Raw genomic sequence first — 18,259 nt, 5'->3', positions numbered from 1 at the left:
AATTTTGGTAAAGTGATCTGCTTGTTACCTAATTGAGTTTTTCCATATGGTCTTTTAACTTGAAAAAAAACCTTCATTCTTTCAAAATATGTGTGTGTGTGAGTTCAAATGTTTGAGATGAAAGGATCAGAAATCAATGTTTTAAGTCCTGAGTTTTGATTGATTACTCAGAGGAGTGAACACCCCTAAAACTACTAAAAACCAAATAAATTGAGTACATAATAAGTACTGGAAGTGGAGAATAAAATTAAATACTCTCGTATTTGTAAACTGAACATGTGTAGGTTTTAGGGTAATATTCTTAGAACTTACATTCACCATCAGAGTGAATTAGCCCAATCTAGAACTGTGAAATAATAGATTCCAAAAAGAAAAAGAATTTTTTTACTGAAATCTCAAACGAAATGGCAACAGTGAAGTTGAGCTTTTCAGCTTTCCTAATGCCCTTGTTCTAAGTGAATACCTAAATGCTGCTAAGAAATGTTCAAGAATCTCAGTGGCATGCTGGTTTTTAAGAATCATCTCTCAGGGGAAAAAAAAAGGGTGGGGTGGTGATTTGTAGCATTTGCCACTTTCCCTGGAATAAATACTTTTACCATGGCCTATATTTCAAGCTAACAATATGAATTCACTGAATGTGGCGTTTGGGAAAGATATGCAAAATTAGCTCTCACAAGCTAGTGCCAGGCTCCTCCAGCATCCCATTGACACTCATCATCATCATGTTCAGAGAGGTTAGAAATGAATGTCAGGTCAAAAAAACAGGAAGCTTTCTGGATGCAAATTTATATTTGTGTAATTGTAATTGTCATTATATGAATGCTTTTACCGGGTAAAGAAAACAAGAGAATTCTGGGCATTTACACATTTAGAGGCGCTACCAGGAGACCATGAAATCTAGAGAATATGCTGCGAGTCCCATTGCACGTGAATTGGATAGCGTAGTCGGAAAGAAAATCACAGTTCTTGGAAAATCTCCAGTATCTCGTGATGGCTGGTTGTATGTTCCCTTGACGACTGCTCTGTTTAATCAAGGGAGTAAGTGAAGCTTCTGCTTCAGTGGTCCTCAGGAATCATCACAGATCCTTTTTTAATATCAGTACATCACAGGAAAATGGCTTGGTTTTCTCTGTAATTTATTATAAAGTGTATTTGGGCTGTTTTGTCAGAGAGAAGTCTAACTAATATATTCTAAAACTAGTGACCGCCACATGACTATCATCCAGAGGCAGGAAGTGCTCAGAACAATCACTTATTAGAAGTCATGGAGTGCTTTTTATACAAAGCTGTTTGTATGGTCAGGCTGGCCAACTCTGTGATGATCTAAGCAAAAACAGGATGCTTTTTAAAAACAGTGTGTTTATATTGCTTTTGCTAGACAAAAGTCCTGACACTGTGGCTTTTATGCGTGATCCTTTTTTATACTGTTTAACATTTATTTTGTGCTGAGTTGCACAGACAATGTCAAGAAATATGGCTGTGTTGATAGGGCTATATGAAAACCATCCCACTTTTAGGAAACAGCATTTCCTTAAATTTGCTTACCCAGCCATGACAATCACACTGGATAAGTGAAGTGGTAAGGAAAGCTGTATGTCTCTGGACAGTTTCACCCATACTGCCTAATGTCTAATTTTTGAAATATATTTTCCATGTTTCCCTGTTACAAACAGGGAGCTAAAACAATAATGCTATCAATTAGATCTTAAGTTAGTCTTTGTAGGGATCGGATTCCTTTCAGTGCCTCCATCTCTGCCATGTACCTTTACTGCCATCTGCTGATACTGAGTCTCTGGGCTCCGAGTCTCCCATCCCAGCTATTCTCATGTAGAGCTGTCACTAGTCAGCTAAAACTTCTGGCTGAGCATGGAGATCATAGTTGCTAACAACTGAACTTACCCTCTTTCTATCTTAAATGTAGCCTAAGAAGATTCTTTTAAATAAAAGTTCTGAGTTAATGCTTAATTCCTATGCTACTATTCACTTCAGAGCAATAGACTTACATTTATTCAGTATACATTAAGGCAAACTCTTATTGGTCAGAAATTCAAGTTATTAATCTGGAAATAATTAAAATCTGGAAGATAGACATTTTTGCATTCATTTTTAACATTTAACTGAGAAAATGAAAGGAAAGAAAGGAAAGGAGGGGAGGGGGTGAGGGGACAAGAGGAGAGGAGAGGAGAGGAGAGGAAAAATTTATTAGCAATGTTAATGCATGCCCAAAATCTAAAATAAACAAGCCAGTGTTATTGTTGGGTAATTGCCAAGCCTAAAGACAAGAGAAAAGAACATTTATGTTTTGCACCTGTGAAAGCATTCAGTATCATCATCAATTTTGCAATATTCCCTAGAAGCAGTTGGTGTTGTTCAGTTTTGTTACTGTTACATGATGGCTTCATGCTGCAATTATACATGAACTAGGTTTCGCACACCTTCAGCCCAGCAATAAGATACTGCTTTAAAGCATTTAATTTCATTATGGTTTGATGCCAGTAACTCATATAACCACCAGATTTGACAAATAAAACATAGGTACCTTAAAAAGAAAAAAAAATCCATACGTTCTATTTCTCTCTGGAAAAAAAAAAAAACTACTTTACTTATGTGCTTTTGAAATATACCACTGGAAAAAAAATATGAGACAGATGCATTCAAATGCCTATAGCACAAAACAAACCTGAGATAGAAAAGCCAAAGAAATTAGTCCTTCCAAATTTAAAGACTGCAAAATCATGAAGGCACTTCCAAATGGCTTGGTTAACTTTTTTTCATCCTACCTCTCACAAATTAAAGACAATTTTCTATGTACATGTCCCTTCAAAGGCAAGAACTTAGTTTGATCTTTCATTTTTGTGTTTTCTCATAATAAAAAAAGAAAATGTGGGATTTCAGGTCAAGATGACTCTGTAACTTCACACTTTTATGTGCTAGCAGTGATAGAAAAAATAAAGGAAGAAAACTGAAAACACGAAGGCAAGTTCAAAAACAAGACAAACATATCTTTAGACAAGAAATAGACAAATATGCAAAGCAGCAAAGAAGGTAAGAGTACATACTTGCTAAGATATAAATCTAGAAATAGAAAAGCTTATCTCCTGTAAGGTAAAAGGAACTAAAATTATTTGCTCAAAAAGATTTGCGAAAGATCTGATATAGATATAGGTTTATAAAGATAAATAAAATATATAAGGGAATATAAATATATTCATATATATATACTCAGAAAAAGAGAAAGGCTGCCATCTGGAATTCTGACTTTTAGCAAGCTGCCAGCCCAGGAAGAGAACAGAATGCAATCAAAGTATCATGACCTGAATTATGCCAAGCAGTCTGTCAGCTCTGTGAATGGACCTGTGAATATTTCCAGTATCATTGTAGGACAGAACTACCAAATACCTTTTAGTGAAGATTCCGGTTTCAGTGTCAAAAGATCAGGTACGTTTCTCATTCAGCAGGTAGGGTTGGGCACAGCAGAGGAACACAGGACATGAAGAATGGGAGTACACAAAAAGAGAGAAAAAGAAACATACCTCCCATTCAAAATGGGCCTGCACAGTACAATATCAGAACCCATAATGATACTGGAAAAGGAACCAAGAAAACCAACAATGGAACAGGAATCATTCTAGATAAGACAATTTTTATGAAAGGGCCTGAAAAAACTCTAAAGTATTTTTAAAACACTAGAAAGCATAAATGAAGGAATAATTTTACTATTTAAAAAGAGAAATTACAGGCCACAGCCCTGTCCCCCTTCTCTCCACACCCCCCCCCCCGCCCAAACACACACACACAGCCAATGCCACCAGTGCAAATGCACACATGGAGGCTGGAAGCCCTGCACCTGCCAGCACCCTACCCCTGCCACACCACCACCACTGTCAGAGCAGGAGCACCGCATCCCCAGTCTCGCCAGTACTCTGCCACGGTGCAGGCATGTGCAACTGAGCACAGATCCTGCTGCTGCCACCCCGACGCAGTGCTTTGGCCAGCTCCCCTTCACCAGAGCGTTCTGGCCAGCGGACTGGAAATATCTCAGCCCTGCCAGCACAGCAGGTTCATAACCTCAAGGGGCCAGAGAGAAAAGCCAGGAGTCTGGTACCAGCCCCACCCCCCAGAGTTAGAGCACACAGCCCAGGAGTGCTGAGCTGAGCACTGGCCCCCTAAAACCTTCCAGAAATGAAGCCAGTTGACTGAACCCACTTTGTACCACAATCAAACCCCCAAGGAAATCAAAGAAGATAAAATCAAAAACAAACAAACCAACCAAAAACACATCCAAAGGATAGCAACTTCAAAGACTGAAAGAATATCAACCCATATAGATGAGAAAGAACAAGCGCAAGAACTCTGGCAACTCAAAAAACCAGAGTGCCTTTTTACCTCCAAAAACTGAACTAGTTCTCCAGCAATGGTACTTAATCAGGCCGAAATGGCTGAAATGACAAAATTGAATTCAGAATACGGATAGGAACAAAGATCATCAAGATTCAGAACAAAGTCAAAAATCTAAAGAATCTAAGGAGTACAATAAAAAGATACAGGAGATGAAAGATGAAATGGTCATTTTAAGAAAGAACCAAGCTGGCCGGGAGAAGTGGCTCGCGCTTGTAATCCCAGCACTTTCGGAGGCCGAGGTGGGCAGATCACGAGGTCAAGAAATTGAGACCATCCTGGCTAACCCGGTGAAACCCCATCTCTACTGAAAATACAAAAAATTAGCCTTGCGTGGTGGTGGGCGCCTGTAGTCCCAGCTACTCGGGAGGCTGAGGCAGGAGAATGGCATGAACCTGGGGGGCGGAGCTTGCAGTGAGCCGAGATCACGCCACTGCACTCCAGCCTGGGTGACAGAGTGAGACTCCGTCTCCAAAAAAAAAAAAAAAAAAAAAAAAAAAAAAAAAAATCGAGAATTTCCTAACACAAATTAACAGCAGAATTGACCAAGCGGAGGAAAGAATCTCAGAGCTCGAAGACCAGTTCTTCAAAATAACTCAGTCAGACAAAAATAAAGAAAAATGAATAAAAAATGAATAAAGGAATAAAACCTCCAAGAAATGAGATTAGGTAAAGACCAAATCTACAACTCATTGGCATCCCTGAAAGAGCAGGAGAGAAAGCAAGCAACATGGAAAACATTTCAGGGTATCATCCATGAAAATTTCCTCAACCTCACTAGAGAGGCCAACATTCAAATTCAGGAAATGCAGAGAACACCTGTTAGATACTATACAAGATGACCATGCTCAAAACACATAGTCGTCAGATTCTCCGAGGTTGAAATACATTAAAAGTGTGTTAAAGGCAGCTAGAGAGAAGGGGCAGGTCACCTACAAAGGGAACCCCATCAGGCTAACAGCAGACCTTTCAGCAGAAACCCTAAAAGTAAGAAGAGATTGGGGGCCTATATTCACCATTCTTAAAGAAAATAACTTCCAACCATGAATTTCACACTCAGTTAAACTAAGTTTAAAAGCAAAGAAGAAATAAGATCCTTTTCAGACAAGCAAATGCTAAGAGAATTCATTACCACCAGACATGCATTGCAAGAAATCCTTAAGGAAGTGCTAAATATGGAAAGGAAAGACTATTACTAGCCACTACAAAAACACAATTAAGCACATAGACCATTGACACCATAAAGCAACCACACAATCAAGTCTGCATGATAATCAACTAACAACATGATGACAGGATCAAATCTGCACATGTCAAAATTAATCTTGAATGTAAACAGGCTAAATGCCTCAATTAAAGGGCATACAGTAGCAAGTTGGATAAAGAAACAAGATTCAAATATTCAAGAGAACCACCTCATATGCAAGAACACCCATAAGCTTAAAGTCAAGAGAGAGGGAAAAATCTACTAAGCAAACAGAAAATGGAAAACAGCAGGGGTAGCTATTCTAATTTCAGACAAAACAGACTTCAAGCCAATAATGATCAAAAAAGATAAATAAACTTATTACATAATGGTAAAGGGTTCAATTTGAAAAAAAGACCTAATCATTCTAAATATATATGCACCTATCACAGGACCCAGATTCATCAAGCAAGTTCTTAGAGACCTATGAAGAATTTTAGATAACCATACAACAATAGTGGGAGATTTAAACACCCCACTGAGAGTATTAGACAGATCGCTGAAGCAGAAAACTGACAAAGATATTCAGGACCTGAACTTGACACTTGACCAAATGGACCTAACAGATATCTCCATCCAAAAACAACAGAATATGCATTCTTCTCATCTGTGTGTTGTGCCTGCTCTAAAATAAATGACAAAATTGGCCATAAAACAATCCTCAGCAAATTTAAACAACCATAACCATACCAACCATACTATCAGACCACAGTGCAATAAAAATAGAAATCAATGCTAAGAAAAATGATGAAAATCATACAATCACATGGAAATTAAACAACCTGATCCTGAATGACTTTTGGGTAAACAATGAAATTAAGGCAGAAATCAATAAATTCTTTGAAAATAATATGAATAAAGATATAACATACAAGAATTCCTGGGGCACAGCTAAAGCAGTGATAAGAGGGAAAGTTATAGTGCTAAATGCCCATATCAAAAAGTTAGAAAGATCTCAAATTAACAACTTAACACCACATCTAGAGGAACTGAAGAAATAAGAGCAAACCAACCACAAAGCTAGCAGAAGACAAGAAATAATCAAAATCAGAACTGAACTGAAGGAAATTGAGATGTAAAAATCCACACAAAAGATCAAAAAACCTATGTGTTTCTTTTTTAAAAGAATAAATAAGATTGACAGACTGCTAGGTAGGCTAATTGAAATTAAAAAAAAAGACTCAAACACAATCAGAGATAACAAAGGGCACATTACCACCAACCCCACAGAAAAACAAAAAACCTCAGAGACTACTTCAAACACCACTATGCACACAAACTAGAAAACCTAGAAGAAATGAATAAATTCCTGGATACACATATCTCACAAGATTGGACCAAGAAAAAATTGAATCCTTGAACAGACCAATAATGTGTTTCAAAGTTGAATCAGTAATAGAAAGCCTAACAACCAGAAAAAGCCCAGTACTAGATAGATTCACAGACAAGTTATATCAGAAATATAAAGAAGAGCTGGTACTGTTCCTACTGAAACTATTCCAAAAAGTTGAGGATGAGGGACTCCTCCTTAATTCATTCTATGAGTTAAGCATCATGCTGATATCAAAACCTAGCAGAGACACAGCAACAAAAACAGAAAACTTCAGGCCAATATCTTCGATGAACATCAATGCAAAAATTCTCAGCAAAATATGGGCAAACCAAATCCAGCAGCACATCACAAAGCTTATCCACCATGACCAAGTAGGCTCTATCCTTGGGATGAAATATTTGCATAAACATATGCAAATCAATAAATGGGATTTATCACATAGAACTAAAGACAAAAACCACATGATTATCTCAATAGATGCAGAAAAGGCTTTCGATAAAATTCAACATCACTTCATGTCAAAAACCCTCAATAAACTAGGCATTTAGGCATTGAAGAAACATACTTCAAAATAATAAGAGCCATTGATAACAAATCCACAGCCAACATCATACTGAATAGGCACCAGATGGAAGCATTCCCCTTGAGAACTAGAAAAAGAAAAGGATGTCCACTCTTACCACTTTCATCCAACATAGTACTGGAAGTCTTAGCCAGAGCAATCAGGCAAGAGTAAGAAATAAAAGTCATCCAAGTAAGAAAAGAGGAAGTCAAACTCTCTCTCTCTGCAGACAATTGATTCTATACCTAGAAAACACCATAGTCTCTGCCCAAAAGATCTGCTCCTAGGAGTCTCTGCTTCTAGAACTGATAAACAATTTCAGCAGTTTCAGGATAAAAAAAATCCACATAAAAAAATCAGTAACATTTCTATACACCAAAAACATCCAAGCTGAAAGCCAAATCAATAATGCAATCCTATTCACAAGACCCACAGAAAGAGTAATACCTAAGAATACAGCTAACCAATGAGGTAAAAGATCCCTACAAGGAGAATTACAAACACTGCTGAAAGGAATTGGAGATGACCCAAACAAATGGTAAATCATACCAATGCTCATGATTAAGAAGAATCAATATTGCTAATATGGCCATACTGCCCAAAACAATTTACGTATTCAATTCTATTTCTATCAAACTACAAATGACATTCTCCACAGAATTAGAAAAAACTATTTTAAAATTCATATGGAACCAATAAAGAGCCAGGATAACCATGGCAATCCAAAGCAAAAAGTGCAAAGCTGGAAGTTTTATGTTACCCAAGTTCAAACTATACTACAAGCCTGGAGTAACCAAAACAGCATGGTACTTGTACAAAAAACAGACACATAGACCAATGGAACAGAATAGAGAGCCCAGAAGTAATGCCATACACCTACAACTATCTGATCTTCAATAAAGTTAACAAAAAAAGCAATGGGAAAGGACTCCCTATTCAATAAATGGTGCAGGGATACCTGGCTAGCCATATGCAGAAGATTGAAACTACAGCCCTTTCTTACACTATGTATAAAAGTCAACTCACGATGGATTAAAGATTTAAATGTAAAACCCAAAACTATAAAAACTCTGGAAGATAATCTAGGAAATACCATTCTAAATATAGGCCCTGGCAAAGATTTCATGACAAAGACACCAAAAGCAATAGCATCCGAAACAAAACTTGACAAATAAGACCTAATTAAACTAAAGAGCTTCTGCAAAGCAAAGGAAACTAGCAACAGAGTAAACAGACAACCTGTAAGATAGAAGAAAATATTTCAAACTATGCATCTGACAAAGATCTAATATACAGATTCAGTAAGGAACTTAAGTTAACAAGCAAAAAACAAAAAACCTCACTAAAAAGTGGGCAAAGAACTTAACAGAACTTAACAGACACTTTTCAAAAGAAGACATACATGTGGCCGAAAGCATATAAAACAAAGTTCAACATCACTAATTATTATAGAAATGCAAATCAAAACCACAAGGAGATACCACCTCACACTAGTCAGAATGGCTATTATTAAAAAGTCAAAAAATAACAGATGCTGGCAAGGTTGTGGAGAAACAGGAACTCTTATACACTGCTGCAGGGAATATAAGTTAGTTCAGCATTGTGGAAAGAAGTTTGGCAATTTCCCAAAGAACTTAAAACAGAATTACCATTCGACCCAGTAATCGCATTATTGGATACATCCCCAAAGGAATATAGATTGTTCTGCCAAAAAGACATATGCACACGTATGTTCATCACAGCACTATTCACAATAGGAAAGGCATGGAATCAACCTAAATGCATATCAATGGTAGACTGGATAAAGAAAATGTGGTAAATAGATACCATGGAATACTACACAACCATAAAAAAGGAGATCATGTCTTTTGCAGCAAAATGGATGGAGTTGGAGGCCATTATCCTAAATGAACTAATGCAGGATCAGAAAACCAAATACCACACAATCTCATTTACAAGTGGGAGCTAAACATTAAGTGCTTAGCTCAAAGGGAACACAAAGAAGGCAACAACAGACACTGGAGCCTACTTGAGGGTGGAGGGTGGGTGGATGATGACAGTCAAAAAGACTACCTAACAGTACTATGCTTACTAACTGGGTGATGAAATAATCTATACATCATGACACACAATTTACCTATATAACAAACTGCAACAGGTACCCCTGAACCTAAAATAAAAGTTAAAAAAAAAGAGTGATTCAAACTTTCATAATACTTATTGCTGCTTATTTAAAGAGTGGAAACTGAATTACAATATTTTCAATCAAAAATAACATTTTATAAGAAAGTATATTAAAATATTAGTTAAAATATGGGGAAAAGTTATAAAAGCATAACAGGCAGAAATAAAACACAAAAAAAAGAAATATATTCAAAATCTTGAGAATAAAAAAATTCATAGACATTTAAAACTCAGTAGATAGGATAAACTCTAGTCTAAAAACAGTTGAAGAAAAAAATGATACCTAAGAAGAATGTCAGACAGAAAAAAATAAGGGAAGATTTTTTTAAGAGTAAAAGTGAGATTAAGAAATTTAGAGGACTGCTTAACAGGCTTCCAAAAAATGTCTAACATAAGTTCTACAAGTAGAGATTTCAGTGTTCTGTGTATTAGTCCATTCTCATGCTGCTATAAAGGACTGTCCCAGACTGTCTAATTTATAGAGGAAACAGGTTTAATTGACTCACAGTTCGGCATGGCTGGGGAGGCCTCAGGAAATTTACAATTATGGCAGAAGGGGAAGCAAACATGTCCTTCTTCATGTGATGGCAGGAAGGAGAAGTGAAGAGCAAAGAGGGGGAAAAGCCCTTTATAAACTATCAGATCTCATGAGAACTGACTCACTATCACAAGAACAGCATGGAGGTAACCACCTCCGTGATTCAATTACCTCCTACTGGGTTCCTCCCATGACATGTGGGGATTATGGGAACTACAATTCAAGATGGGATTTGTGTGGAAACACAGCCAAACCATATCATTCAGAGAATACCAAAAAGCAATATTCAAGATGATTCAGGTAAAAATTTTCCAAAGTTTGAGGAATTTTTTTTTAATTTTTAAGTTTTGTGGGTCCATAGTGGATGTCTATATTTATGGGGTATATGGGATGTTTTGACACAGATACACAATGTGTAAATCACATCAGTTTAAATGGGGTATCCATCAACATAAGCATGTATCCTTTGTGTTACAAATTAATCCAATTATATTATTTATTTTAAAGCATACAATTAAGTTGTTATTGACTACAGTCACCCTATTGTGCCATCAAATAGTAGATCTTATTCATTCTAACTATATTTTTGTACCCAGTAACAATCCTTCCAACCCCCCAGACCCCTACTACACTTCTCAGCCTCTAGTAACCATTCTACTATCTATCTTCATGAGTTCAGTTGTTTTAATTTTTAGCTCCCACAAACAAGTGAGAAAGTTTGTCTTTCTATGCCTGGTTTATTTTACTTAACATAATGACCTCCAGTTCCATCCATGTTGTTGCAAATGACAGGATCTCATTCTATTTTATGGCTGAACAGTACTCCATTGTGTATATCTACCACATTTTCTTTATCCATTCATATACTGATGAACACTTAGGTTACTTCCAAATCTTGGCTATTATGTATATAGGTGTACCTGGAAGGAAGGCATGGAATCCAGGAAACAACAGAAAAATGTTGGAAAATTCTTTAATTCTTGTTTTTTAATGAAAGCTGAATTTTTGTCTTAAGAGATAAGATTAAAAAACATATGTTCAGTGTCCAAAATTTAGGAAATACAAATAAGCAAAAGACACAATTTAAAAATCATCCTCAGGCCAGGCGCAGAGGCTCATGCCTATAATCCCAGCTCTTTGGGAGGGAAAGGCAGGAGGATCACTTAAGCCCAGGAGTTCAAGACCCGCCTGGGCAACATAGTGGGACCCTATCTCTACATACACACACACAAAATCATCTTCATTCCCACTGAAGCAGGAAAGTTCCCAGATTCCCCTCACAGGACATGTGACAGGGATGTGCCTCCCCTGTTTGGTCACCCTGCAGCTCAAACCCCTAGAAGTAGCATGCAGATGGGCAGGTACAGAGGCTAGGGTGAGTGCTTTGGGCTCTTGGCCCTGCGGTAGCATCTAGGGGTGGGAGTCTGTGACTCCCGAAACCCAAGTGGGCGTGTGTTACAGTGTGCTCCTTTAGCTTTGCTATCTGTGGATGGCTTGTGTGTTAATCAGCTCAGTGGGCCCTCTGCTTTACTGCAAGGGCAGGGGGCCAGTGTGACAGCCTTCTGTATCCTGAGCTCTTGCCCAGTGTCCCAGAAGAATCAGATCATACACAGGCTCAAAGGAAGAGTGCAAGGTTTTATTGAGTGATGGAGGTGGCTCTCAGCAAGACGGATGGGAGCTGAAAGAGGGGATGGAGTGGGAAGATGGTCTTCCCCTGGAGTCGGGCCACCCAGGGGCTGGACTCTTCTCTGACAGCCCCCAGCCATACTCCCCTTGGCATCCAGACATCCCTCCTATTCTCTCTTTCTCTGCTACATTGTTCCACTGTGGCTGGTCTGCTAGTCTGCTGGTGTCGACAATCAGCTGATTCTGTGTGTGCCTGCTAATGTCTCAGGTTTATATGGGCATAGGATAGGGGACATGGTGAGCCAGAGTGGTCTTGGAAAATGCAACATTTGTGCATGAAAACAGGAGTGCCTGTTCTGTTTTAGGTTCTCAGGCACAGGCCCAAGGGTGGAGCCCTTGCCAGGGACCCTGCCCTTCTCTACCCAGCACTTCCCTGCCTGCCTCCCATATCACCAGGATACAGAGATAGCCACTGTTAATATTAGTAAAAGTAGCTCTGGTATTATCCTATGCATATTTTTATTAAAATTATATTATGTAATGTAAATTACATGTATCCCTTTTTCTATTTCACGCAAATATCTTTCTGTGTTACTATTATTCTATAACTCTTGTTTAAGAGCTGGATGAATTATTTACATTACTTGATTTAATTAATTAAGCAATGAACTCTTCTTTTTTTACCTTTTTGCAGCCCTTTCATTTGTTTTAGATAACCTGAACTTCCATTTGGGCAGGTCTTCTAAAAATCTACAAATAAATTGTCTTTTCCAAATCAGAATGTTTCCACCAATATTGCTAAGCATACCTAAAAATTATAAATCTAAAGTGCAAAAATGTTAAGGACACTGAAAAAAAAAGTCGGTTGCATTGAGTTTCAGTTTTTAAAATAATGCAACTTGAGTATTTGATTTTGAATTCCATTATGAGCAATATTAGTAGAAGTGGATGAACAATTCAACTTGACTGTGTAATTTATTTTTACAAAAATCTCTTTAGAGATCCCTGTCTAGTCAGCAAATAATTGCTTTAACTTGGATTTTAATATTAGCACTGAATGATTTATGTACATTAAATAATGTGATTCTCACTAACCATTTATGAGCTTAGAATGATTATCTCCCTTCTGTACATAATCACACTTCAGGGAAGAAAGGTTAAGTGGTTTGCCTAAGATCACTCAGCCAGTCAACGGATTATCTCAGAATATGATCCTTAAGTCTTTAAATCATTAGACTCGGCTGGCCTCAGCAATACTTGAGAGGCATAAGGGATATGCTCTTAGGCTTTTCCTCAAATGATTTATGTGACATAATATCTCATTTGTTTATAGGGTTTTTTTTGTTTCTTATGACACAATTTGGCAGGATCTTGTCTGAGAAAGAGCACCTAAGGGTGGCCTCCCAAAGTGCTGGAATTACAGGCCTGAGCCACCGCGCCTGGCCAGAATTCAAGAATTTTTAACAGTGACCTGATCAGAATTAGAAATGACCTTGGTAAGCTAAAGTGGAAGCCAAAACAGCCGTGGAATAATTTACTGGAAGGATCATATCAGATTCTTATTACCTAGTAGGCAAGGAGAAGGAACCAGCCCACAGTTGCGCCTTTAAGAGGGGTAAGGGAAAGAGGAAGCTTAGGGTTTGTTTTTTGTTTTTTCATTCAACTAAGTCAACAAAGTTATTTTAAGAAAAAATATTACTAAGTTATTTAACCAATAATTGTTTAATAAAATTGACTTTTTGTTTTAAAAATAAAATGACCAACTTCTCCAGGTCTGCCAGGAACTTATCTGGTTTTAAAACTGAAAGTCCTGCCGGGCTCGGTGGCTCACGCCTGTAATCCTAGCACTTTGGGAGGCTGAGGGGAGGGTGGGGGGGGTGGATCACGAGGTCAGGAGATCGAGACCATCCTGGCTCACACTGGTTTCCATCTCTACTAAAAATACAAAAAAAAAAAATTAGCCTGGCGTGGTGGCGGGCGCCTGTAGTCCCAGCTACTCGGGAGGCTGAGACAGGAGAATGGCATGAACCCGGGAGGCAGAGCTTGCCGTGAGCCGAGATCGCGCCACTGCACTCCAGCCTGGGCGACAGAGCGAGACTCTGTCTAAAAAAAAAAAAAAAAAAAAAAAAAAAAAAAAAAAAAACTGAAAGTCCCATGTCTTGGGAAACTCCTCAGGCCCAGGCAAACAAGAAGGTCTGGTCGAAATAAAAAATAAAAAATAAGTGTGATCGTTGTCCAAAATTTAAAAAATACAAATAAGCAAAAATGAGAAATGAAATCATCCACACTCTCAGTATGCAGAAACAGCCACTGTTAATATCAGCGAACATATTTGTATTATCCCTACGAAATAAACTTTATAACAGTGCAAGTTACTGTCGTTACAATATGGCAGGTGCCAGGGTAATATTGTTTGAATTTTCTTTAAAACTCTAAATAAGCTGTTTAAAAAATATGCCAAGTACCTTAGTATATGTACCTTTTCATATGATTGCATCATTCTATAAACTCTGATAAATTTTCAGTTGTGTATTCACCATTTTTGCTATTCATTCTACAAACTCCCTTAACCTTATACTTTTATCTCTGAGATACAGTACCAGCCGATACATTAGCGGCATGCTTTCTGAGTTCTGATAACTGTATCACAGTGTAATCTCTCTGCTCAGGGGTATGCAGCCTTTCATTTCTTATTCCATTTCAATTTCCCTGTAGGCCAGGGAGGGGAAATTTCTACCTAGGGAGTTTAGCATCATTTAACATTGATGTTACTGGTCCAACAATCTCCTACATGAGGGAGACCATATGTCAACCACAGTTAGCACTTAAAATTTGTCAATATCTACTTATACACATGAAGCTCTTTTTATTTTGTGGGAGGTTTAACTTTGTGAAAGCATTCCATGTCCAGTTTTAAAGTCAGTAGGAGAGAAGGAAAATAAAACGCAGTGTAAGAAAAGAAATACATCTTTTATCTACTTGAAAATGTCCACACTTGGCTGGGGCCATATTTCAGGATTGTTGTGATCCAGAAAGTACCTCTCTCAATGAAGAAGTACTTACTATCCATGTGTGAAGTTACTCCTTTCTTGCCAAAAACACATATCATAATGGCCTCTTCTGTTTTACGTTTAGCTACACAACGCCTGTTGGCAGCCCTGGAGTTGTTTGTATGATTGAAATGACTGCAGATGGAAAACCTCCAGTACAGAAGAAAGACACAGAGATTTCCCAGGCCTCTCAGGTAGGTATGCAAATATCCAGTTCCAAACACTAATTGTGCCCTCAGTATTTCAGATAAGTATTTTTTATGTTACTAAGCAGTAATCATATTTCTTAATTGAACAGATTCCTTGTAAAAACTCTCAACAAAGCACCAGAAAATTCAACTCATGCTTTAGGGATGATTAAATATATTTAATGTTGCCTGTCACTATCAAAGTTTTATCAAATTTAACAATAAACTGATTTTCCTTTCACACTCTGGATTTAATATATTGTGCTTGCCTTTTAAAAAAAAAAAAAAAAAGACAGCTCCAGAGTGGGGAAAGATTGGCAAAATATGACAATTTTTTAAAAACTTGTGTTTTTATAGGATATGATAGTACTTGCACTGTTAAAAAAGGCCGTTCCCAGTCTTCCAGATTTGCATTGGCCAGAAAATTTCTCTTAGAAACATTGAATGAGTCTAAATTAAAAGAAAAGAGAATGTCTATCCCTCCAGAGACCAGGCAATTTGCTGAATTCTTTCTGTTTTAATGATGTGGTTGGTTACATTTTTCTTAGTATAACTTTATTGCAATACATTCATGATAAAAATTCCTAGTTCATGTGATCATCATGGAGAATTAATCTGTATAATTAGAGATCTAATTTTAGTAGACATTAAAGCAGCCACTATGCACTGCCTTTATGAATTGGAAATTTCATTTTATTTTCATTTCTTCTATATAGTCTCTTGAGTATATATAGGCATCTAAAAGAAGCATATAATAACATCTAACATTTGTATAAGCACATTGTATTTTCCAAATTATGGCCTTAAATATTATCTCATTCAATATCTGCAAGAACCCTGAAAAGGTAGAATGATTATCTCTTTTCTACAGCTGAAGGATACTGAGTATCTTATTTGACCAGAATTTTATAGTGATAAGAAAGGAGGCTCTATCTCAGGCTCTGTTTCCCAGCACTTTTGTGTTCCTTTATAATGCACTGTACTGATCTTCATTTGCTACTGCAGCCGACTCAAAATTGTTCAAGTGGGTTGTTAGGGTAGGAATAAAATTGTTTTTATGTTTTAAAAAGTCATTCTAGATCCCGAGAGGGCCACGTATTTAGATTTAAGACATGGAATATTCAAGCAGTAGAAAATATATGAATGACTCATAGTGAAAAATGTAAAGCATTCAGTATGACTACATCTTTATTAACTCCTTATAGTTGCCCATTTTTTATATTGAAAGATCTGTATTTTCTTATGAATAGCATAAAATATGCTACTAACTTCTACATTAATGAATCACATTTTTAACACATAGAATCCAGTAAGTGCTCAATAAATATCTTTTTGTTGTTGAAAATGTTAAATATGAAGTATTTATAGCCTCTTTGACAAACCAGTTACCTTGCCCTTTAGGCTGACCAAATGAAATACCGATCAGAATGCTGCAAGTTGCACATGCACACACAGGGGAGTAGAATTTATTATTTCAATGGAAAATAATCTGGATAATTTTAGGGTGGTAAAGAGAGAATGCATGTAGGCACTCTAAAGCCTCGGTGGCTGTTGCCTGCTGCCACTACAGGAGCTGTCACATGCTTTTATAACTCTGCCTCCTTAAGTTCAGCCCAATTCAAGTGCTCCTAAGCCTGGGTGAATCACTGCTGCCTTCTAACTTGTGTTAACCCCAAAGCTCAATTTGGTCACGCTTGTGGAGGCTATATGTGGTGAGATTCTCTCAGACACACTTCAGTCCCAGAGTTACTGTATATTACAGCCTCCAGGGCCCAACCTCTATGGCACATGCCCTTTCTCTCCAAGTCCTGGCAGGATCTTGTCTGAGAAAGAGCACCCAAGGGTGGCTTTTCTACTGTACGTTTTCTACTGCCTTTTCCTCTATTATTACAGTAGGAGGATGATGGAGGTTTGTGGAATAAAGATATAAGAACTGAAAATTTTGTGAGCTGAAGCTATTTAATTTTAAGAGTCACGGACTTTGGCACAAAATATCAAAATAGATTCTAGCACTGCCTCTACTCATTATACTTTAGTAGGGATTGTTAAGTATATTCAAAGAATCATTATGTACAAAATAGTATTTTTCAGTACATAAACCCAAAACAAAGCCAGATTGACACCAAAGGGGTTAAATCTCAAATGTGATATTCTAGGTTGGATAAGAAAAAACACCTGTATTAATTTGGAGGTTTTTCTGGTAATTTTGAAAGTAAAAGTAAAAATTTATTCTTAATTCTGATAATAGCTAAAATATGTAATACTATGTTCCAGACACTGTTCTAAGCACTTTTCATATTTTAAATTATTTAATCATTACCAAAAAATATGAAGTAAATACTATTATTATCTCCAAATACAGAGAAGGAAAATAAAGCACGAGGATGAGTTTCCTGCCCAAGATCACACAGCTATTTGGGGATTCAAAACCAGACATTCTAGCTAGATAGTCCATGCTTTTAACCAAAACTATGTGGTCTCACAACATTTTATATGATGTTTTCTTTTTTTTATTTCTAATCTGATTTATTGTTTTGTTTTGTTTTTTTACTTTAAGTTCTGGGATACATGTGCTGAACGTGATTTATGATGTTTTCCTTTATTCTATTGCAACTATTACTAAGCAACAAAATTTTATGTGTACAGTTAATTATATACACATTATTGTTAATTACTGTTAATTATATACACATTATTATAGAACAGATCTCTAGAACTTTTTCTTCTTATCTGAAACTCTATAGTCACTGAAGAGCAACTTTTCATTTCTCTCTCCCCGCAACCTCTGACTACTTTCTGCTTCTATGAGTTTACTTTCTATACCTTATTTAAGTGGAATCATACAGTATTTGTACTCTGTGTCTGGCTTATTTCATTTATCATAAAGTCCTCAAGGTTCATCTATGTTGTACCACATGAAAGATTTCCTTCTTTTAAAAAATTGAATATTCCATAATATCTACATATATATCATTCCTTTTTTATTATATTTTTAATTGACAGGTAATAATAGTATATATTTATCAGGTACAATGTAGTGTTTTGATACATGTATACTTTGTGGAATGATCAAATTTGGCAAATTAGCATATCCATTACCTCAAATATTTATCATTTCTTTGTGGTAAGAAATT

The 18,259-nt window shown here is 36.9% G+C and overlaps 1 protein-coding gene across 1 annotated transcript in view; it reads left to right on the top strand.

The window, feature by feature from the left end:
* LOC100609532 (protein eyes shut homolog) overlaps nucleotides 1-18,259 on the top strand; it is a 2,075,858-nt gene that overhangs the window by 1,790,726 nt on the left and 266,873 nt on the right. The window contains exon 36 of the mRNA XM_063813139.1: nucleotides 15,023-15,131. Coding sequence (XP_063669209.1) covers nucleotides 15,023-15,131 — 109 coding nt within the window. The remainder of the gene's footprint in view (nucleotides 1-15,022; nucleotides 15,132-18,259) is intronic.

The sequence above is a fragment of the Pan troglodytes genome, chromosome 5 (assembly GCF_028858775.2).
Source record: "Pan troglodytes isolate AG18354 chromosome 5, NHGRI_mPanTro3-v2.0_pri, whole genome shotgun sequence".
In the NCBI taxonomy this organism is placed as follows: Eukaryota; Metazoa; Chordata; class Mammalia; order Primates; family Hominidae; genus Pan; species Pan troglodytes.
The sequence above is the reverse complement of the archived record's forward strand: the minus strand, read 5'-3'. Positions and strand labels throughout refer to the sequence as shown.